The sequence below is a fragment of the Hermetia illucens genome, chromosome 1 (assembly GCF_905115235.1).
Source record: "Hermetia illucens chromosome 1, iHerIll2.2.curated.20191125, whole genome shotgun sequence".
Taxonomy (NCBI): domain Eukaryota; kingdom Metazoa; phylum Arthropoda; class Insecta; order Diptera; family Stratiomyidae; genus Hermetia; species Hermetia illucens.
In genome coordinates this window covers 196,329,648-196,353,883 of record NC_051849.1, presented here as the reverse complement: position 1 = coordinate 196,353,883, position 24,236 = coordinate 196,329,648, and the positions used below count along the sequence as shown (strand labels likewise).

The window sequence follows — 24,236 nt, the reverse complement described above, 5'->3', positions numbered from 1 at the left end:
TACGGACCAATGATGTTCTGGGCATATGGAACTATGCGACCTAGCAAGTTCTTCTATTCTTTGTGGTGGCAGGATTTGCCCGTCGTTCTCATTTGACGGGACCTCCAAATCGCCGATATTTTGGTCGTAAGCAGTGCATCAAAATACTCAACCCATCGCTCCAATATGCCCATTCTGTCGGAAGTCAGATTTCCATCTTTGTTTCGGTACGATGAGCATCGAGAAGTATAAGCCTTCATATCACGCCAGTTAATTGCTTTATCTCCCCGTTGGGGTCGATGATTTATATTGCCATGCAACAGATAAGCATATTGGAAGTTTAAACCCTTGACTATCCCACAAACAACCCATGGTTCCTTTGTTAGGTAAATAAATGTCTTGCGGTTATTGATCCGACGAGTGATGCAGTCGCCACTTTACAATGCTTCAAATTTATTTGGGAAATATGGCACCTCTTTCAGATGAGTATGCCGAGGGCTGCGCGTCCCCTTTAATGGTTTTCGGAGTTTTCACTTGTAACGTGACGGCTCCTAGCCCGTTGTAGAGCCAGCAGCCCGTTTATTCCCGACCATTCTTAACGGGGGGGGGGATTCGGGGATGCCGATAGTAAGGAAAGTTCCGGGTCTATCGACTCTTCCCTGTTTTGCTGCCTAGTGGCATCTAGGTGGACGTGTTGAGGCTATTCTGGACACTAAGTTGTTCCAAAACTTCAGCACCATTACTCTCTTCTTTTGGAAGCCAGAAGAAGCGCTTTTGGAGAGTTGACAGCCCAGCGACCCTTTTTCGGGTTAATCGCGTACACTTCCATATATTGTTGAGGGAGCCACTCTTTCGTGTTTTTGTTGGTAAAGTTTAGCCGTAACATTTTACCGCATGCGGCTACCGCCTCAAAACTAAGCTTAATGCCTTGGGAGGATGCAGTCCTTACAGTTAGGAGGAGTTTCGTCCTAAGCTGTTCGCATTGCTCACTATCAAACCGGATGGATTAGTGTCGTCATACAAGACCTATACATTGGCTTCGAAAGCCTTGGCTGCAAATGAACGCTTAGCCGTTGCCGGTCGAGCCTTCTTTACTGCCTTTTGTGTTGAAGAGTTGGTATCGTCCAAGGTCCGCTTCCTCTTCGGTTTTGCCTTAGCCGCAGGTGCCTCGAATGTTCCTTTCCCCTCAACCTCGACATATCCCTTGCGTTTTGATTTGCCTGGAGGCAGTTTGCTGTCTGAGGACAGATGCTTACCCATGGGCAAGACTTTGGCCTCAACAGGTAGCGCCGATTGGAGTTCGGGTCCTGGAGTGCTGACAGAAAAACTTGCTTCCGCTTGTCCATTAAGGATTGAATTACAATAATATGGTGATCCCCACTTGATTAAATGAAGAGTCCATCGATGAGCCCCTTCACTCGAGGTTGGATCGTCACGATCGAGATTTAATTTTGGGTTTTAAAAGGTTTTTTTGCTTGATAGTTTTTTATAATTGGCTACCATGGTCTCAGTTTTATCGAGTAAAGTAGGTCCATCTCGGCAGAGGCTTTTTTGCCGAGACGCAATACTAGTTGAAATTCGGGGTCGCCTGGTACCCAGCCTCGGCACGGTAGTCACACCTTGGCTTGCGGTTTTGATTAACGTTGGCTTCAGTTGTCACCTCTTATTTCCTAGAGGATCTTCCTTACTGAGCTCCTTCACCATGAAAAGGTAATCGTCAAGGAAGCTTAGTTGCTTTGTTGGTCGTTAGCTTTCCGCAAGTAGTGCTAAACCTACTTTCAGTCATAGCTGGATCATGTTTTGGTGGATTTCATTTGATGTTGATATAAGATTGTTACTATCTTGCGTAATTGTATTGGCTGTTTTATTTGATGTGTGCTTTGAAACTACTAATCTATGTGCTCTTCCTCATAGATTGATATCGGCCTCTTCATATAGTCATTACGACAACTGCATTTTACTCATCTCCTAAATAACTTGCCTTTAAGCTGAGTCAAGCTTATTTTTAGCGCACTAACATCTTTTTTCTCGATGCCTGCCTATTCCACCAACCAATCTTTTGATGGTTTATGAGTATTACTTCTAGGCTTTGAAATAGATGCGTCGCAGGTGATCACTATTTTTCTTCCCTAGCTCCATTTTTTCGTTCGGCATAATACTTTCCGGGGTCCGTCATTCTTCTCTTTTTCATTATGTTGAGCAATATAGCTTTGGGGTAAGCATGAGTGTAATGTTCAACGATTTACCAGTTGATTTTCTTCTTCAGTGCAGTTTTTATTTAGGTTCGATTAACCACTCGGCCTTCTCGCAAAGATGCTTCCTGTGTGAACAAGCTAGCAGCGATGAAAAAGGTTCTAGCAAGATTTGGTATTTGGCATTATGCTACCCTTTCTGGTAGACCATATGTTGAAATCTCCCCCGATGGCAACGGTACATCGTTCGCTTGCATCCATCACCAGCTCGTGTAAAAATAGTTCATACTTCACTATTCATACAATAGGTTCTGATTGTTGCCCGACTATAAAAGACAATGAATGTGTCTTGCGGTAATGGAGACGAAGATGTTGCGCTGGATTAGTGGCGTGACACGTTTTGATCACATCTGAAATGAAGATATCTGCAATCGATATGGGGTTGCCCCGATCGTGGAAAAACAGCAAGAGAAGCGTCTTCGATGGTATGGTCACGTAATTCGCGCTAACGAAAATTTGCTTGTCAAGATTGGTCTGACCATCGAAGTCGATAGTAAACGAACAAAAGGCCGGCAGAAACAGCGGTGGCTTGATACGCTGGATGGGGATTAAAAAGTCTCGCGATTGCTCCCTGATCAGGTATTTGATAGAATAAAATAGCGAAACGGATTACGACGCGCCGACTCCGATAATGTGCATCCTGGTGATCCATTAGCAGGAGTTGTGGGTATTTCGTCAGACGGGTATTCTCCACTTGCCCGGATTCCATGTTTTTCTATATTTTCGATCTGTGATTCCGGAGCTATGTTGGGGTCTCAGCCCTTTATACTTTGGCCTTGAGATTTTCCTTTCTCATTTAGTTTGAAATATAGGCTAGGTCTCTTACTTCCTCCTATCTCTGAGGACAATACTATATCTAATTGAAGTTATTCCTATCCTAATTCATATATTACTACGATAAATGCGAAATGGCGTCTAAATTATGAACCCAAAGTCCAGTATTTGTCCAAAAAAAACCACATCAACTATCTCTGTATGTGACTATCTATCTTAATGTGTCTAATTACGGCATAATGACTAATTCCAGTCAAATTGCGTCTCTATGCCACCTTTTATACTTGCAATTGATGACACGCATTAGACCGAAAGTATTGGTAAATGGTTTATATTTATTGGCCACTTGCGTTGATGCTCTTATCACGATTGCCATTATTGGCAGACTGAGCTCCTTCTCCTCCCTTAACAGGTCAAGGAGATTACGACGCTTCTCCATTATTCTAGCCAAAGCGACAACTTCTTCCAGACAAGCACAAATGTACTTCAATTTCTCATTTCTATTTAGGAGTATTTCTGACTCTCAAGAAAGTTGTTCTTTCTGAAAGATTAGATGATGATTAGGTGAATGTAATCTTCCACTTGATGGAAGATGACTTGAGGATTGGGTTCTAGTGTAACCGTACAGGCTAGACATTAAATACACGTAGGAGGAGAGATTACTTGAGTAAATGTACAGAAGAACGAGATTCGATTTTGTTTGAAAAATTCATCCATTAAGAAAGCTTATTTGATGCCAAATATTCTCGGAGTCTGTCCTAAGAGTGAAGTTGTTAAGAAAATTGCTGACTAGCGTCTTTCGTATGAACTTATCTGTTAGCAGATAAGAACCTCAACTGAGCAGAAGACATGTATTTATCATCGAGTGCCAATTAATTTTTCGCCTACAATTCGGGGATTAATTATAATTGGGACTGGGTACTGGCCCTATTTTATCTAGGCTGCTGCTTCTGTAAGAGTGAATATATTCGCTTCCACCGCCGTAGTTTCCCAAATCCTCCACGTCATATATCAATTTAAACTACACAATCCATCCTCTTACACAATTTACACTTTTCACACGCATTCACATTTTTTTCCTGAACCATTTTCCATTTCAGATAATCTCCAGATTGGCTCAAGTGATGTTGTTGTATTACGCGAACAAACGACGTCCTCTAGCTCGGACTCGCTGTTTACAGACCCTCTAACACCTGTGGGATTTGCGGCAGAGATTAATCAGTGCTACGTATCCGAAGAGGAGAACGTTTGCGATTCAGTCGACGAAGAGACCCTTCGAGAAATCACCAAGGCCGCCTTAGCATCCCGAAATTATTCTCGTAACACTTCCACAGATGCCAGTAAACCATCGGGCAAGGTGTCGCCCGCCCGTAAAAACACTCAGCAGACTCTATCCAACTTAAGCGTTAGCGAGATTACTTATCTTACCTTAGACGAGAACAGTCCTCCTTTAGACGTTCAGGACGAAGACAGTAACGTGAACTCGAGTAAGGGTGGAAGTGGGAAGGACCTGGATACAGAGAGAGCTGAAGAAATGCCAATACATTTTCGTAACAAAATTTTGCCATTAGTTGGCAGTGGTGGCACGAACAATACTAATGGTAACACTTCCGAGGAAAAAAATGGAAGTAACGAGCCGGGAATTTTCAATGTCGCGAAAGCTAAAAAGGTTGAATTGCAGAATTTGTCGTCAAGAATACCGGATACGTGCAATGCCATAGGTAGGTATGAATTTATGACTGTACGCACGTGTTATTTATTATTCCCAGGATCTGATGTTAGCATCATTTTTACCAATAAAAGTGGAAGGCATAAGAGTATCCTTCTCAGTGAACACAAACGGAAAATTCAAAAAAAAAAGATCCGAGTAGGAAGCTTGAATGGTTTTCCTTTATAGATTGTAAAATTCAGAAAAGCAGTATCAAAGCTACCCACTAGCTAAACCCCAATTACGATCTGTGAGGAAAGGTGTACTGCCTAAACACAACGAGAATGTTAACGACCCTATTCTAGGTTGAAAATTTATGGGCAGAGAGTTTGTAACTTAACCGAGATAACGTTCGTTGAAACTCTTAAAGAATTTATGCATTTCTGTTCAGCCATCGCTTTCGACTCCTAATAATATGGTTAGTTCTCCTTAGGATTTTCCGAGAATCGGGACTTTGTTAGTAGCTTGAAGCTTTGAAGTGGCAGTGACGTCCTTTTTCTGTATGCTGGTCTGGTATTTTTTTCAGGTGGGATAGGTGAAGGCATTTACGCACAGAGTGTTAGACTCCCGCAACGGTACGTCGTCCGACTACCAACTAAACACCTCCCCATCATCAGAGAGCTAGCCTGGAACCATTTGTCACATTACTTCGGGCTATTCCCCGCAATCTCCCGTCTTGCGGAGCCTCCAAATCAGGGATTTCCTTTCACCAGGGGGAGGGGAACTGCCAGTTCAAGGAATACCCTACCATCCGGCTGCTCCACCGGTCGAGCCCTACCTTCTTTGCAAGGAGAAGGGCCCGAATATAGTTGGCAAGACGGCTCCATCTGTCAACGCTCCTGAGCATCTCCTCGACAATGTTGTCTGAGAGAGATCCCCTGTGCTTAAATAGGGCTGCTAAGAAATTCCACAAGAGAAAAGGTTGGCTGGGCTTCGCCCACAACTCCATTGCAAAACACACAATCCGGATAGCGTACCTTTTCAATCGTATGCAGGTAAGACTAAAAACCTCCATGGCGACTTAAGAACTGGATAAGGAAATAGTCAGTCTCACTATGCTTCCGATTCAGCCACGCACCCAAGTTGCCCATGAGCCGTACAGTCCATCTTCGCCTTTAGTTTAAGTTTGCGAAGAAAGTTACCACTCATCAAGGGTGCATTCCTGTTCATCACGAGCAACCACCTCCCTTGCCCTTGTATATGGTTTTACACTCCTTTGTAAGAAGGGCAACGGGAATCACTCTCACGATCACCATCACGGCCGGTTCAGAGACAATGCAGTACGCAGATCCCACCTGCAAAGCTCACCGTCTCTGCTTGCATATGATGCTTACGGTATTTTTCCTTGCCAAGTGCGTCAGCCCATACCTCTGCGGCGTAGAGCAGAAGAGACTGCGTTGAATTCAACAAGAAAAATCGCCTAGTGTTCCAGAGGCCCCTAGGATAGATCCCTGTGCTACCCTCGACGTGGCCTCCATCCTCCTCTGACCCTCTAGTGTTTCATAGAGTAGGGAGCGATTCTTCAGATAATCCCTCAATATCCGTAAAAGATATTATAGTTCAGCACATGGAAACTATTGTCTAGTGTGCCTAGAATATCTTTCCACCTTACGGAATTAAAGGCGTTTCTGACGTCTATCGTTACGAATTCGGCGGCTATGTTCCTAAACTCGTCAATCGGCATCCACGACTTACATGACAGCATCAAGTGTGGATCTCCCTGTTCTAAAACCCAACTGCCGTGAAGAAAAGTTTCCGACAGCGCGTGCCACTTCAGCGAGTCTAATCCTGATGAACTTTTCGAGCACTTTTTCAGCAGTGTCCTGCATACAAAGTGGGCGATATGAAGATGGCGATTCAGGATCGCCTTTCCCTTTGCTGATCAGCGCAAGTCTCGCCCGATTCCAACGAGAAGGAAAAATGCCCTCTTTCAGACAATCATTAAATACAGCGAGCAGTAGGTCTGGCCGACGTTGCAGCGCTGGAATACTATCAGGTCCTAGAGACTTCTAGCTTTTCATAAAGTGGACTACGGGTGCGCAGAGAATAGTACCCGTACAATGCGGTCCATCTGCTCGCCCTTAAGTGAACAGGGTTTTTCGGGTTCCCAGTTTATAACCAGCTCCTGCCAGCATCGAACTTTACTCCCGTTTATTGCCCAGCGAAGTTTCCTTTTGTCTGTACTCTGTCATTATGGTACATGCCTCCTCCCAGTCATTTAGACCTTTTGTTAAGCGTCGAATTCTGTGACACTTCTTATGGAGCTCTGCAGTTTCCACCGTCCACCAATAAATAGAAGGTTTGCCACGTTTTGATGCCCTTCTGGGCAAGTTTAGCAGGCCGTCGTTATCAGGTTCATAACTGAATTGACGAAAGTGTCAGTTGCAGCGCCTCCATCCCCGAGAGTACCCCTCAGCGCGGCCCCATCTGTTTCAAAAGTTTCGGCGGTGTTCACCTTCGCAACGTTCAATGCGTAGAAAGAGCGCCGGGGTGGCGCACACGGAGAGTTTGTGTCCACCACGACGAAGGAAATGTGTTGATGGTCGCTTGCCGAGAAGACTTCCAGAACTCGCCACCCGTCCACCAGTGACTCCGACGCAAAAGTTACGTCTAGAATGCTTGCCTGGGCACAAGATGGATCCGGTGTTTAAAACTAACAGTCCTGTACTCGCCGCCATTTCGAGAATTTGTTTCCCTGTGAAGACCAGGATCCGCCCATCCGTGCTCAAGATAGCGAAGTCCAGAGCATCAAGCCTGCGTCGAAAGTCCGGCACCGTCTCGTTCGGCGTAAGATAAACACTATAAAACGTTACCACTAAACACTAAATCCAGAGAAAGCCGTCCCTTCGGTCCTGGGCAAGAATCTTAAGGTGGTGCCGCCCCGAGCCCAGATGACAGCGGTACCTGATATTTCAGGGTGCCATGAAGATGAGTCCTTGTTTCGGTACTACTCACTGATGAGCACTAAATCAGCTTTAGGCTCCGCTGCGAACTGCGCTAGCAACTCGTCAACGGTTGCACTTCGGTGAATATTGATTTGTAAGATGCGAATCATGTTGACTGCGTCCTAGCTCTTTCTAGTTCTGGTCAGAAGACTGGACACCGCCCCGAACCCGCAGTGTGCGCAACGTTTTGATCCATAGTCCAAACATCTCCAACATTTGGTTGGGGCGGCCGGGATTCGTAATCTACACACTTCCCAACCAATTCTGTTTCTCACGCTGTTTAGAAACTTCCCCGCGTATTACTCGGCAACTTCCACCGTAGTGAACTTTTGGGCTCGGGAGTTTCTCTGAGTATAATTACGCGGTGCTTCTAGCGATTAATTATTTGAAATAATACAACTTGTTTTTCCTATTCGCTAGTGATGATTTTTATTTTACAAATACCGATATTTCGGGAAACACTTGTTCCCTTCATCAGTGCTAACAAGTCCTCCAACGCTAGCGAATAGGAAAAACTAGTGTTATTATTTAAAAAAACTCGGGAGTTTGCAGAGGTGATACCAATCCTGACATAGATTCCCTCCGGACATTCGCGTTTGGTGGCCTCTTCTACCTCATTCTTTTCTGTGACCTTTCGTCTTACGAATGGAGAACACTTCTGCTCTGTTATCTTCAGATTTGGTTTTGTAACGGATTTCACTTCGTCACGTCTCCCTACTTTTTCTTTTGGTGCTCCGTCCTTCGTTTTTGCCTTAATTTTAAGCGGAGGTTTTTATGATGACGCTGCGTATTGCTATCTCTTCGCGTGGAGAGTACCTGTGTGAAGTCTCCTTCAGATGTCCCTTCCTCCTTTCGTTTTTCCACCAGTTCGCTCTACAATGGGCTGTCTACGATCCTTTGACGCTCGCAGTGTTCTCATTAGGAGGCGCGGTTGTTTGTCCCGACTTTCTTTTACTCTCCATGTGCGCTTATAATACGAAATTCTATCCATGACCTCCTTTGGCCCCTTTTTCACCCCTTGCCCAACTGCCGCGCATTTCTTAATAAGCCTTTCCTCTTCAACTTCTGCTAGCATTGTCGACAGCGGTCCCACTCGGCTTATATTCGAAACCATCTGGTTAGTTTCAGCATTTTCCACTGTGCCTCTTTCCGCAAGTATAGCACTGCGTGCTACTGTCTAGGTAGCCGTTTTTATTGCGGGTGCCGCATCACTTTGCGAGTCTTCTTCTTTGTTTGCACATTCTGATGTCTCGTCGGATATTTCAGCCCTTGCTGCTTCCTTCGCTGGACGCTGCGACAAGCGACCCATTTTCGTACTGGGTATAAACGCAGCCAACGCATTCTCCATTCCCACTATCTCCTCGTTCGTATTGTTTTTATCCAAGGGAGCAGCCGCAATAATCAGGAACGGGTATGCCCTCGGGAACAAAGCCCCTACCTCAGTTCCCTGGGGTCTGACCTACGATTAGCTAATTAGATCCCTGAATTTACGAAAGGATCGGCGCTCGCTCGAGGCAACGTGGTCTTATAATACCGGTTCAATGCACACAACCTGGCCAGGATCCCGAAGGGCTGTCTCCTGATACACGCCACAACTGCCACCTTGGCAGAGCTAGGCTCGCATCACCGTCATGTTGAGAAGGAGTTGTCGACGGCTCCGAGAACTCCTAGTGTGTCCCGCATATATCGGTCATTGGCAGTTTGCTCTTCACCGAGAAACTTTCTCGAAGCTATCTAGAATTCAGATATTATGCCAGCTAGGGGGTCAGAACTACTTGCTCGGGTACCTCGGGGACGCCACTGCCCGTATCGTAAGTGACCCGTTAATGATCGTTAATGAGCCCTGAGGAGGAAGTGCAATTTAAAAGTGACAGTGACGTCCACTTTCTATGTGCTGCTCTCATATAAAGTGACATTGTTTCCAAAAGTGACATTGTTTCGAAACAGTTGATATTGGTGTGGTTTTTTTGACGATATGATGGCCGTGTTGGTTACCCCGGGTTCGAATCTCGGTGCGTCATGTATACTCTACAAAACGGTTTTGCGTTTAACCTAGGCACGTGATACAATATGTAATACAATATAAGAGGACTCCTTCAGTTCATAAAAACAATTGGTAACTCCAAGATAAGCTAAGAGCTCTATAATCATGTTTTCTGAGGCATATCTGCGATTTTATAAGGAAGCGCTGCCCTTGAGCAGGACGACTCTTTTCCACACATTTTTGCGGAGGAAGATATCTCCTAATACAGCCGTGATTTGGCATATGCTTTTGCGATCCACGTGCTCGAGGAGGAAGTGACTCTTGCCACGAAGTCTCACTGGGGGCTATCTGGTATAATGAGAGGGTGGCCCTTTCAGAGCACATGCTCCGAGCGAATTCCTGGGAGTATGCGGTCCCGACGCGATTATTTGAGGTTGCCTCCTTGTGAGCACGAGCATGGAGTTGCCAAGAGATGTTAAACCAATACCGCTGTGCCAGTCAAATTAATCCACGTTGTTCGAAGAGGACCGTGGGATTATGCATACACAGCAGGCACTCACAGTAAACCCCCAGGAACTTCCCAGATATTTTGTTGTTCTCCTTTATTTCTGGGAATGTTATCGAATTTTCTCATTTACATGTACGTCACTACAAGGTACATATATGCCTACAGATCAACATAACTGAAAGGCCATGAAGGCAACGCAATTATAATATGCAAACTCATGCGAGTATCTTTCACAACGTACGTTTTGTACTTGCAAATGCACTCGTTGCAATCATTGGCTTTTAAAATTTCTCAATACATTGCTGATGTCACCAGGCGGCATGTTCATTCTTTATCTCAAATTAAAAAATGTCATATTGTCCTTTTATGCGTGCATGTGTATGAAAAAGTTCATATGGGGACAAGCGCTTGTACATATGCATATTGTAGAAATGACATGTTGTCCGTATTTACTCCAAAAGAAAGAGCCGAGCTCGACAATGATATCATCAGGCGACCCCGTGAACTCATTAAAAAATGTGATAACTTCCAAACATTTAATACGAAATATTTCAAAAAGTAACGCAAATTCATTCCAGTGGAACGCAAATATGGCCCATAAATAAAAAGTTTAATAAACAATTTGAAATTATCGCTGGAAAATCACTGAAACAAGCAGAGGGAAATGTATCTACATTTGTGTTTGTGGAGTTATTTGGTTAAACCAAATTTTTGTCTGACCGGAAAGGGGTTTTCCTGCTTTCGGAATATAAGTTCGAAATCGGAATTTAAAAAATAAAAGTATCCTTAAAATTGTGGTGGTGCTAATTACCTCCAGACACTTACTTAGTAAATTGGATACCAAGTTTTCCAGACTTCAGTCCCCACGACGCTGAAATTTGGTTTAAAGTCGTGGAGGCAAGCTTTTGGAGGTATAACATAACAGACCCAGAGCAGCAATATTTGCAAGTCATGACGGTACTGTTGCCGGGGTATGCCACCGAAGTCCATGACATTATTACAAAGTCCGTGACAGATAGGTTATTGAACCGTTTACGGGAGCAATTAGTAAAGCCTGCACACAACGGCACAACCAGGAGGAGAAAATAAGACAGGGTGGGGGAGAACACATACATGGATAACGAGAAATCCTCCCGGTTCCTCCGCCGCCTTAGGATTTCGGCGATGCTATAGTTCCAGAGCCGCTGATGAGAAGGGTATGATAAAGACACCCAACATCTGCTTTTCAACCGATTATGGTGATGATGGATGGTCAACCACTACAAATTGCAGCTGACATAGTTGATAAGGTTTACGCCAGACTTCCGTCAAGTATCGTGGAAGCAACATCAGATATAACAACATCCTCGCCTTCAGCAGCGGAAATGGAGCTACACACGGTCAAACAGGAGTCTCAACTGGTGATTTCTTGTGGACGTAAAAGTCGACACTCTCACCCTCGATCGCGTTCACAATTCAGATCCGAAATCAATGAAGATTTAATGCTGAAGCCCCCAAGTGCATGAAAGTGTTTCTGAAGTTTCGCAAATAACTCGCCCGGACGGAACTGGAGAAAGGGCGTGTCACCGAACTAAGCATCATATAGTCACAACACCAGGACCACCAGTTGCTTTAAAACACAGGCGATTAGCCCCGGGCAAGCTGATCATTGCGAAAACGGAATTCAATAACATGATCCAGGAAGGATTAGCGCGTCCATCAAATAGCCCGTGCGTTGCATCCTTATATATGGTGCCTAAAAAGACTAAGGAATGGAATGCGTGCCGAAATTATCGCCTTCTCAAACGCCCGGACTTGCGCCGACAAGTATCAAGTTAGGCATATCTAAGATCTCGCCCAAACGCTCTATGGCAGAAGTGTCTTTTCAACAGCAGACCTGGTATGAGCAATCAATCATATTCCGGCAGTTGAAGAAGACATCCCAAAGACTGCTATCACAATACCTTTCGGCCTTTACGAGTCTCCGCGTGCGACATTTGGAATGCAGCGCAAACGGTCCAACGATTCATCCACGAAGCTTTGACGTTTGGACTTCTGCTATGCCTACATCGATGACATATTAATTGTCTCATCTTCACGTGAAGAGTACGCCAGCCACTTAAGAATTCTGCTCCAGATGTTTCAACCTCTGGAGTTATGGTGAATGAATTTTGGTCAGTTTCTTAGGAAGAGAGACGGGACAAGTCCCTTGCCAATTAAAGTCAAAGTGATCCAGTTATACTCGCATGAAGCAACCCAAAGCATTCTTGGCTATGTTAGCAGCGGCAGTACAAGTACCACTCAATGAGATTTTTCACGCAAAATTAAAAGAAGTTTACTAATCAACTAGACCAGCAAATCTACCGCAGCTTTTGGCCATTGCCTGGGATGCATCTGACTTTGTGATTGGAGCAGTCCTCCAACAACCATAAAAAGAACGAGTGCTCACCCGATCAATCTCGTCATCTAGAGTATGTCTTATAATTTGCCACCGATATCCAGCTCGTATCCTATTGGGACAACGTTGTCACGAACGCATTATCGCGCATTGAGGATGTCCGTAAATATCCCTAGGTACACTAGGTGATAGTATAGTCGGCAGTGACCAGTGAGAAATCCCACTATGATCCGGATGTTTTTTTGGTGAAGTTTAAACACTTCTTCGTGCGCTTGGTTTCGTATAACCCATAAGCACCTTGGACTGCTCCATTTCTGGTAGGCTCGCCCAGTATAGTTCCCTCAGACTTTTATCTTAATTTTTTAATGTCTTAGCCATGAATCCGTTTCCAATTCCACAGAAGGATTCTGGCCCGTGTAAAGGCGTCTCTGCTCCTTTCTTGGCCAGTTCATCAGCTACCTCATTGCCTTCCAACCCAACATGGCCTAGAACCCAGATTATCCAGACCTTATTGTACAAGCTGAGCATATTCAGTCTCTCAAGGCATTCCCATACCAGCTTAGAGTTACCCTAGTTGAACCTAAGTGTCTTGACCGCTGCTTGGCTGTCAGCCAGAGTAGTAATGTTCTACGTCTTCTAGCTCCTTTGGAGACTAAAGAAGGCACATCTCTCTATGGCGTATATTTCCGCCTGGAATATGCTACTTTGCTTACTCATTGGCTCCAAGTGCATTTTCTTTGGATCAATGGCCCAGGCACACGCTCCCCCTCCTGTGAGGGATACGTCAATGTACCAACTAATCAGCTGCTGGTTTAAGCCGTATGTCACAGCCACATCTCCCAGTTTGCTTTGTTACTTCAACTTGTTTCAAACTTCTTATCGAAAAGAAATCTCGTTATCATGTTATCCCTTCGTATCAATAATTCGGGATACCGCCTAGAAAGAATATCAATCTTCCTTCGATTTAGGCAGCTCTGAATATGCAGATGGAGTAGGGCTAATTCAAGAAGAACTTTCGTCGGGTATGTTCTCATTGCTCCAATCTTTGGAGTTCTCCCTGGCTTGTGTGTTGAGCTCTGTTCTTTCTGCCCACATCACCGCCGCATAGGTAATCATTCGCCGTACTATTGCAGTGTATATCCAAAGTAGTATCGTCAGGCTGCAACCCATTTTTTCCCTTCTATGGACCTGCAAGTCATTAGAACCGTCGTAGTTTTCCGACATGCGTCTTCCAGAGTAATTTTTGGTCTAACGTAATTCCCAAATATTTGACCTCTGTTTCTCGTTTCACCTCCATTCCATGTAACCTTATGGCTCTTGGGTAACCAAGCCTACGCTTCCTAGCGAATAGTAATGTGCTATGGTGGTTTTGGTTGGATTGATACGCAGCCCCGCCTTCCTGCACCAGGCACTAGTAACTCTTAATCCAGTTTGGATCCTAACACATAGGGTATTCTCATATTTGCCCCTACAGATGAAAGCTGTATCAGCCGCATAACCTTAGATCTGAGTTTCAGTATTTGTTAGCTTGTGCAGGAGTTCGTCCATTACCATACTCCACATAAACGACGATAGTACTCCACCTTGTGGACAACCTTGAATAGTATTCATCCCAATAGAATTTGTACCTGTCGGTACTTCTGCTTGTCTACTCTCTTACATTTTGCCCATCCAGAAAGCCAGGGCGTTTTTCACTCCTTTGCAGATCGGGGCATCTTGTACCTATGTGTGCGATGTGATATCGAATGCTCCTTCGATATCAAAAAACGCACTATGTGTCTTTTGTTTCTATAGCATCCCGTATTACATCCGTCAGTTGATATATAGCAGTTTTGGTTGACCGTCCTTCCCGGAAAGCGTGTTGACACTGACAGTGGCTTAAAAGTTCCCACTGCTCACTTTACCCTAGCTCTTTTGCTAGTTTTCAGTTCTCCTTTCTTCTCTGTTTATTCGTTGTTGGGGTATCAGGGAGAATGTTGTCGCCTTTCGCAGTGGGATAGGCTCCCGGGAAATGAGTTCTGAGAAGTCGGTGTACTCCACCCTTCTTATTCTCGACAAATGTCCCATTCTCCTTCTTCAGACAGGCAAAAGATATTACCCCGTCTTTGGCAATAGCTTTGTATAGCCTAGTAGCTTCTGTGGTTTGTTCGATCCGTCCATAGAGTTTCCTGAAGCTGCTCCGTTTTTAGAAATCAACACTCAACACCGTCTCCGTCACTAGAACTAATTCAGCATTTGTCGAACATATTGTTCCCTTCTTCATTACCGGATGTCCCATATTGTTTCCCTGTTATCGTTGTTACAAGCAGTCAATGCATTTTTGTACCTCGGTCAGTCTTCAGTTTATTTTGCCCGATTAAGGAGTTTTCGTACATCTGTTCTCATTCTGGCTAAGTTGTTATTCCACCAGGGTACATTCCTTGATGACTTAACTGTCTGAACCGGACAGCTGGTCTTATATGGGTCAATGACGACTTTGCTGAGGTTCTCCACCACGGTTTCTAGTTTCAGTTCGCTCCTGATGCCACCCCTTTGAAGATGAGCCATGTTGTTGCTCAGGTGCGTTGCATAGTAATCCCAATCCGTTCTTCTGGGATCCCTTATTATTAGTTGTTTTCGAAGTTACCCTCAATGCCACATCTGATTATTCTACTCATGTGCTGGCTCATCCGACACCCTCCAATTCCTGATCAGTTCGTTCATCAGAGTATTCCTTAGAGTTATGTCTAGTAGCTCTTCTCTACTGCTAGACACCAACTTTAGAGTGGTCCCTATGTTATATATCTCTAACTTATTGCTAGGAATAAATTCAAGAAGGTACTTACCTCTTCGATTGATGTCACTGGTTCCCCAGATTCCATGATAGGCGTTGGTATCGTAGCTGAGGAGAATTGGTGACGCCCCCCTTTCACAATAGTTCATCAGTTTAGCGACTGGCTCCGGTTGGATCCGGATGCCGCCTGCTGAGAAGTAGCCCGACGTCGCGACTGCCTCTCGATTGCTCCCTTGGGCTTCCAGTGAGCCTTGGATAGCCACAAGTTCGCCGGTAAGGGAATCTGAAAGACATGTACATTTTAAATTGCGGTTAGGAATGATGCAAGCTCTTCATTTTTCGCAAGAGGAGTCCCAAATTACTTGCACGCTTCTCCCTTGCAGACCGCGAATCTGTCCCCAGTACACCCAGGACTCCTGAGCCAGCACAATTCCAATGTTCTCCTTGGAACTTACCCTTGCAATTACCGCAGATACAGCTTTCGCTTAGTAGAGCTTTATGTGGGCTTTCTTTGCTGACCATTGCCTGCGTTATTGTTTGGCAAAGTCTATTTCCCTGATTGATCCACTCCCTTTCACCTCTATGGCCTCTGAGATTCCTTCGGGGACGTTGGTAAGTTTTTCGCGCGATGTCTCATCCGAAGTGTTTTTCCTCGACTTTTTCCTATGCATGTGCACAGGTATGTTGCCAAATCGATAGTTGATAGATCGTGAGGAGTCTACTCTTACCCTCCACTTTGTTTCTGAAGGCTGTCCATAATCTCGTATAGAGATCCTGATTCTGAGCAATTAGGAGGACAGCGAGATATTCTGTCTCTCTTGCTGCGGCTTTAAGAAGAAACACTGTCACCATGTGTGCTTCTGGTATATCATCCCCAGCATATGTTGCCAATGTTGCTCCTTCCTAGCCTGGCAATTTAAGAATTATAGTCCTAAGCCACTTTGCATTGTTCTCAGTTGCGCAGCACACCAGTATGTGACCTGGTCGAAAGCGCATTCCGATGAACACTAGCTTGGCAGTCCAACCCTTGCACATCTACTAACCACAAAGTCTTCGATAGTTTCCTACTCCTGACAAGTGAGTATTTGCTCGGGAAACGTTTCTGGCAGTATGGCCAGTCTAATGCCTTTGACCGTACTAGCATAGTTAATGGCGGGCTTACTAATTTCTGCCTTCACTACTGACCTACTCGGGTTTTCTCCCATCTTGGGTTCAGGTTTGGGTTTTTGGGAGCATTCCTCAGATTTGGGCTAATTTCCGTTGCTTCCTGCTTTCTTGGCTCCAATAAAGATGGCACTTGGCACCTGCGTCACTGAGGACTGTCTCTCTCCAGGCATCTAATATATTGATATCTGATGTGCTTTAACTTGTCCCTGCTTTTTGAGCAGTAGTGTTTGTTGTCCCCCATTTTGCGTGTAATCACCTGGTTCCTAGTCTTTCGGAGATGTGCCTTCGCCTGGTTGGCCAGTTTTGGTGCGGTACGGGGTCCCATTTGTTTGTTGTCGTTTTTTTTTTTGTTTTTATGCGTGTACTCATTTGGTTCCCACGAGTATGGGGGTTAGGAGGTCCGACGTAGCACTGTAAGGTCAAACTTACTCACTGAGGCGACCAGGTATCAGTAAGGCTCCGTTCGAATACGGTCAGTTAGCCTCGACTGCAAACTATCCAATGGGCGTAGTTTGCATGAAACTTTGGATCATGATAGGTGTTTTTCGACTCCCCAGTCTATATTCGTACCGTTTTGTTAATAGTAGGGTCACCAAAAGTCTTGGTAGATGAGAGGCTTGGCGCCTGGAAAGTCTACAATAGAGGCAGCTCACTCTCAGAGAAAGATAGGTTGGCCCCGCTATATTCCACGTCAGGAAGAAAGGAAGGAAGACCCCGGCACAACAAGAGCAGAAATGTTAGATCATCCATTATTCGATCCACAGTCCAACAACGAGCAGGCATACCCCTTCGAATTCCGCTAACGAATTAAGATAACGCAAGCAAGAACCATCATTTAATAAAAAGTCCACATTCACTTACTTGTTTCGATAAACGTTTATGTTATTAACATGGTTGCAGTGAGAGAGGCTGCCGCCCCCAAAATTGTAACTATGACGAAACCCTAATGATTCAACCACACAGATACATATTGAATTGCCGAAACAAGCAAATGTAGCCTGTTCTGTAGGACATTCGCTCTGGCAAAAACATCACTGCATTTATTCCCATTACATGGAATTTCCAAGCCACTAAATAAATTCAAATCTTGTCCCATGATTTTATGATACCGCCATTGTCATTTGTCCTTTTTCGCTGGGGTCGATACTGAGCGAATAAAAAAGTTTAGGATTGCTGCAATGTTCATTCATCTGATTGTTTGTACATAAACTTTTTAATGTCATAAAAATCATTGGGAAGAGGCAGCGTTATGATATTAGAAGACGATAGATACCATCCCTTAAATACGAAACCCTGCGAAGGGAAATAGAGAAAGATTCGAACAATTGGGCCGTGGATCTTAGGTGTCACGGAGGATGTTCAAGTTCTGTCATGCCCCACATAAAAATTCAATCTTCTCAATGAGCACAGTACAAGTTGTAAATTGCGCAAAGTCAGGACATTCTGCTCCTCAGCAAACTGTAGCCGTAATACCATTATTCGGATTTTTACGAACAAACAAAGTTCATTTTAATTAAGTTAAGTTGATTCGAAGATGGTTCTTTTTTCGTTCCATCGAGTTTATTCATCTGTCCTGAATTTCACTCTTGCCTCGTGTATTTGTAAGTATGAATGTATACACATTTCTCATGCTGGCATTAATTTCGAAGGGTTTTCACGAGTCCCTGACGTTCGCCATGGTAGGGAAAGCGGGCGACCGGAAAACCATTTCGATTGAAGTGAGAAGTAGACTCAATGTCATGCTGATTTCTGGTGCCAGGTCGGAGGCTCCTTTCTCCGAGTTCAAGGATCTTTAATTCATGGAAACTCTGAGATGGCCAGGCTTCCGTGTAGAACGTCTCGCCAACAGTCTCCTCTACTCTATTCCATATACACATTTATATTAGTATTGTATATATTTTTTCATTTTCATCTTCTTTTCAATTCTTAAGCTCCAGCAGATTCGACATCAGGAAAAACCTGCTCATCAAATGACGCTCAGCCATGCGTTGTAATTTCGAACTTAACGGGAAGAACATCGCCGACAACACCTACAACAACGGCACCAACAACTCCAGCCGTTTTTAAAGCACTTTCGTCCGAATCCCTTGAAAACCCAGCGAACGATGTAAATACCGAAGCTGGGAAGGGAGCCTCTTTGAACACTTCGACAGCTCCAACAACGCCAACAGCTCCGATAGTACTCTCCATGTCAGCAACAATGGCTCCAGGGGTGGCAGCATCTTCGCCCGTTCAATCTGCTGCCGGTGATGGGAACGTCCTGAAGAAGGTGGCATCTTTTATAGTTGAAAGGTCTAACGGCGACAACACAGCAGCAAAACGCCCATCTCATGTTCCTGAAAAATTGAATTTCGCCGCTTGCGAGAAATTTGAAGGTAAGTACTCTGTCAGAGTAATAACAAGCAATAGATAGTGTTGTAAAATTGTGTAATTTGTATTCATCCCAATGCGTACTATGTATAACTAGGTTTATCGTTGACCCCGAAGTAAATTTCGTTTACGCGTCCTCCGGCAAGGAGGCTGCCATCGTTCTTTAATATCGGAGGAGAGTATATTGAATAATAGGAAAGCACAGCAGAAGAAAGTGCTGGAGCAAACAGATTTTCCGTTATTTCGTCTCGAAATTGCAAGATACTTGACTCTTAATGAGGATATTTTTTTGTATCCTAGGAAGGCATCTTATGCCTTCGATGATGTAAATTGAGAGGGCTGAGATTCAAATTTAACAATCTGGTCATTAAGATTTAGTTTAAATGAGGGCGACTCGCTAATTGCACATAGTAGCTGCAATGGCGGAATAGGGCATGCCTTTGAACAGCTACAGTAGTCGCACGAATGGAGGGTCAATAGTGAAGATTCTTCCCTTTGTGGATGAAGGTGAAAATCCTAGAAAGATAGTGCTGCGCCAAGTTAGAGCACCGTGTGAGATTAGCAGCCACTAAAAGCACTCACACTTTTGCACCCACATCATGGCGAGATCACCGTGAAGTTTTACTTGATAAGGAGGGCTTGGGATGGGTTTCATCCACTTCCACCTCAGTATCCCCCTCACGGAATTTTTGGGATCCGATGACTACATTGAGGGCATCGCTCAACCTTCTTTCATCCACGGATCTCGGACAGTGGTATAAACGATGCTTCGGGTCCCCAGGTATACAGGCGCTTTTTACACAGTCGGGAGGATCATCTAATCCGAAACGATGAAAATACTTCCTATAAACACATTGGCTCGTAAGGAAGTGCATCAACTGGCACTTTGATTTCCCGTGTTTTTACTTGACCTATCTCACAATACACAATATCAATGTATGGATCTAGTGGCCCTTTCAAGAATTATTCGACCATTGCTGATCCTCCCTAGTAGTTTTTCAGATTGGTCTATATACCGGCTATATCGAATTCACCCTCTTCCTGTTCATGGTATTGTCTAATGGGGGCTCCGTACTGCGTCTTTCAGCACCGGGGGTGTTAAGGGTTGGCCTTAATCCGAGTAGAAAGTTGCTGTATCAGGTTCTCCCTGGATAAAAACTCCGCGCGGTCTGCATCAGATTCGTCGCGATTGGCGCAGTAGGTAGTATGCGGTTATCCGATGGCATTTGAAGTCGAGAAGTTTATCTAACTCCCAGAAAAGGAAGGACTCGAACTGCATTCCCTGGTCGGTGATTATAATTGCCAACATAAATCTTATGCAATAATGTCTTTCAGGGGTATCCTAATACCTAAAACTGTCTGAGTCTCGCAAAGGGCCCACTATCTCAAAATAGATAGCGTGAAAGCACTTGATAGACCGAAAGGAGACGCCTTAATCCTTTCTTACATGTTTCGTTGTTTTGCATATCTGCCATGCGATGCACTGTCTAGCCCAGGAATTAGCGGCCTTGTTCGTGGATGGTCGAAATGATTTTGGAGTGACTAACCAATTCGTTGTCCGGACGGATTCTGTTGATGCAGACAGTATTGCTGCTCCGATTTCAAAATTGTAGGACGCCATCGAGATTGAGATGGTTGAAGGAAGGATCTAGGACGACCAAGACCAAGGCTCGAAATTGGCTGTAGTGCCTCGACGATATTAAAAATTCCATAAATGAGAGTTTGAAGTTGGTCCTGAGAATCTTAAGAACTGCGCTATTCTTCTGCGCCTCCATGGTTGCCGGGAAAACGATGATAGCGGGGACCTTAACCTTTGAAACATGTGTCAGAGCGTTGGCAACTACGTCATCCTTTCCAAATACGTGTTAAATGTCGAAAGTGTACTGGTTGATAAGGTTGTAAAGAAGAGAAGTCCGGGCTTGACCCAGCAGAAGGCCCCAGCAAAAACACTTCCCAATGTTTTCAAACCAACGCCTTCTGTCTATGAGAATCCCTTGTACGTTTTAGTAACGAAGTACCAAAGAGAAATTAGCAAATTATTGTCAATGCTCAATGAAACTGTTATAAGATCAGATGATCAGGAACTTAAGAGTAAGGTCTCTGACATTGTGAAGACACTGAACCAAACTGACTTGGAAAGTGATCACCTAATTTCCCTTGATAGCCCTTGATAGCAAATACTTGAGTATAAAATTCAAAGCCTAAGGGCTAATAAATCAACCATGGAATATTAAGCTGATAGCAACCACTTCGATATTCTCGCCCTTCAAGAAACTTTACAATCAACCATTCTCAAAGCTTATTTCGGGCTTCAATCTAATAGCAAAGTTTTGGGAAAGCAGCTATGGTGGCGTCATTTTGGCGTTCCGCAAGTCCATTTGTTTCTCCCAAGTCAACTATGTTTCAGATGATCATGTTGTCATAACTGAAGCACTCAACCTTACTTCTATTTTCGTGATCGTGTCAGTCAATCTCCCTCCTAGTATCCCTAACAGGGATTTCAAACCGGCCTTTGGTAGGCTCCTCACTTTTTGTCAGAAATATAACAATTTACTCATCGCTGGGTATCTTACTGCTAGATCCAAAAATGTGATTACCTCACTCATGGCAAATGGATGAGATTGCAGGCTGCTGTCCTCAACTCCTCATTTAATTTTCTTAATAATGGGATGCCCACTTTTTTCAAACCACCGCCTATGCCTAATCAATTGGGCTCTTGCTAATTCTGTTAGTCAATGTTAGCAGTGGAACCCGATTATGGATAAAATATCTAATAGTCACCACACTCCCATTTGCATCTCTATGCAGGGGCTCAATGTATTTCCTAAATTCAAGATTGATTCGAGAGTTAAAGGCGCGGATCAGTAACTTAGCATCACAAGAAGATATTCCTACTGTAACGAACCTTTTGAAAACAGAAATTACTGATGCAGCTAGATCTTGCACTGGCACATGTGATTGGCCCTGGAGATTTCCTCATCCTCCACTCCACTCCACTCCACTCGACGTCCAAATGCTTGCAAAAGGAGGTAAATGCGTTTGTTGATTGATCGCGGAAATTGGGCCTGCTAATCGACACAATCCCAACCTATATCCTTGAAGGGAAGCAGGTTAACACCTCTCTTCATTGAAATTAATAATCTTACCCTTTCCCATGTCCAATCCATCACCTTTTTAGAGAGGGAGATGATGAGGTTTGGTCAGAGATGACTTCAACTCCATTATTCCTAAAACCGTAAAGGCAGGCAGATTGATTAATTTTTCAACTAGTTTTTTTTTGGGGGTCCCACAACCCATAAGGCCATTAATCTCTATGAGGTTTGTGGTAAGACCCATTATAGAGTATCTCTCGACGTCCACTATGAAACCGCCAAAATACTCTGAAAAGAAGCACAACTCAATATCTGCTTGTATCCTTAGAAGATGCTTGGGGCTGACCAGAACCACCCCACTGCACCAAATTTTCCTTTGGCCAAGGAGTCGCCTCTCCGTTTCACAAGGCCTCTTCTGGCAGCCTAACAACTTGTTAAATTAAACGAAAGAAACCCCAAAACCTATCATTTGGTGGTTTTGAACCCGAAAGCTCTCTCCTCGATCTATAAGTCGTTTCGCAGTTTCTTTGATACACAATCTCTAATAATATTCAGGTTCTCCTGTCGTATGGTTTGGGGGCACATGTGGCAGAGCCTAGGTGGCGGCTGCGGATTGCAGGCAGCGGGGGGCCTCAAATCAAGGGGTTTTCTGGTCCTAGTGTCTGATGCTGCGTTCATACGTGGTGGGTCTGCCTAGGCCGTGGTTGGTCCGGATGGGAGGCAAATCTCACATTTTTCTTTGGATGTCAGTTCGGTTTTGGCGGCTCAAATTTTTTCCGTGCTTCTGGCCATGAAGGTGGCTTTCAGGATAAGTGAGGAGAAGGTTGCTATCATTACAGACTCTTTCTATACTTGTAAATTACTCAAACAACTATGCCGCGGCATCACCTAGTGGGAAAAATTCATGCCTTTGTTTCTGCTCCCTTTTATAGTCTTTATAAGTTTTTTCTTCTTTAAATGAACTCGCCTATGCAGAGGCCCGTAAGATTCTGGGCTCTAGTCCCACAAGTTTAGTTGATCCCTCTCATGGAGATCTTCTGAAGGCAATTCTGGAGCACTTCTATGGAGCATGAGAGAATTGCTTTTTGACGGCGGAAGGAGGCTAGATTCAGATTATGATGCATACAGTTTCAGTTTTTTGCCATCCCCATTCTCGTTTCTTGCATTCATCTATCATTACCCCTCGATGCTCCATCAGGTTAACAACTACTGGTCCATAAAACGCAGGTTCCGAAGTTGGCGAGGCGATGCTTTGTCGGGCTTGTATTTCCAAACCAGGGTGAGTGTCTTATGGTCCCTGACCACTTTGAAAGGTCTGCTTTCAAGGGAATACCGAAAACATTTGCGGCTAATAACTCACGATCGTAGGTGCTGTAGTGCCATTGAGCGGGGTTCAATTACTTGGAAGAAAAGCTCAATGGCCGCCAGACTTAGTTCATCTTTTGCTGAAGGGCAGCATCCACAGCGATGTCTAAGAAATCGACGAATACAGCTACGGATGCATCTTGCTGTCGGGATGCCAGAAGTTTCGTTTTTATCAGCTTTTGCTTGGTGATCTCAAACGGCTGGACTGCCTCGGGGGACTACGAAAGTAAAGGAGTCAAGTAAGCGTTAAGTCTCGATTGATGGCTGGTGAATTTGTGCAAGAAACAACACGTTAAGAGTTTAATATGCCCAAAATCCTTAGCTGAAGTAGCGAAGACCAAAAGCTGCGTGAAGATCATCATCATTCCTTGCTCGAGAAGTTGTTTAAACTCCTTCCGTGCAACTGCGAACTTCTGCGGTGACAATGAACGCACCGAAAAAAGATAGAAGATACTGTGGTGAAGAATATTTAAGCATGATAGCTGGCTCAGAGAGACTGCACTCGGTAGTGACGTGCGGTATTTTTGAAGAAGTGCGCAAGAACGTGGGCTGCCAACCTCTTCAAAAGTGATAAAACGAATATTGCGCGTACAGTTCGAGACTTTTCCTGATGACCTAAGAGAAATTGTGGTGCCGATGAGGAATCTGTTGTGCAGATTCACTAGCAATCCTTATTAATACTGACAAGTTGGTTCTAAAATGAGAGTGCTGATGATGCTGGAATGAAGCCCTTTCGTCCTCGCAGACTCATGTCTTCTTGCTTGTAGCCATAAGTGCGGATCGATGAGGAATTGGTTTGCACGAGTTTTGAAGCTTGTGGAATTAGATGATTATTCCGAGATACACGGCGAACCGAGATTCCAGCGGTGGCTATCAGGTAATTCTGCTGGCTTAAGGGGCACAAACCGTTAGGCGACGTGACCCTTCGTATCAGATAGTCCT

At 44.4% G+C, this 24,236-nt stretch overlaps 1 protein-coding gene across 1 annotated transcript in view; it reads left to right on the top strand.

The window, feature by feature from the left end:
* Positions 1-24,236, top strand: part of LOC119647087 (protein cappuccino) — a 151,629-nt gene that overhangs the window by 61,810 nt on the left and 65,583 nt on the right. Inside the window, exons 3-4 of the mRNA XM_038047860.1 lie at positions 4,106-4,726; positions 18,399-18,842. Of these exons, the coding sequence (XP_037903788.1) occupies positions 4,106-4,726; positions 18,399-18,842 (1,065 nt within the window). The remainder of the gene's footprint in view (positions 1-4,105; positions 4,727-18,398; positions 18,843-24,236) is intronic.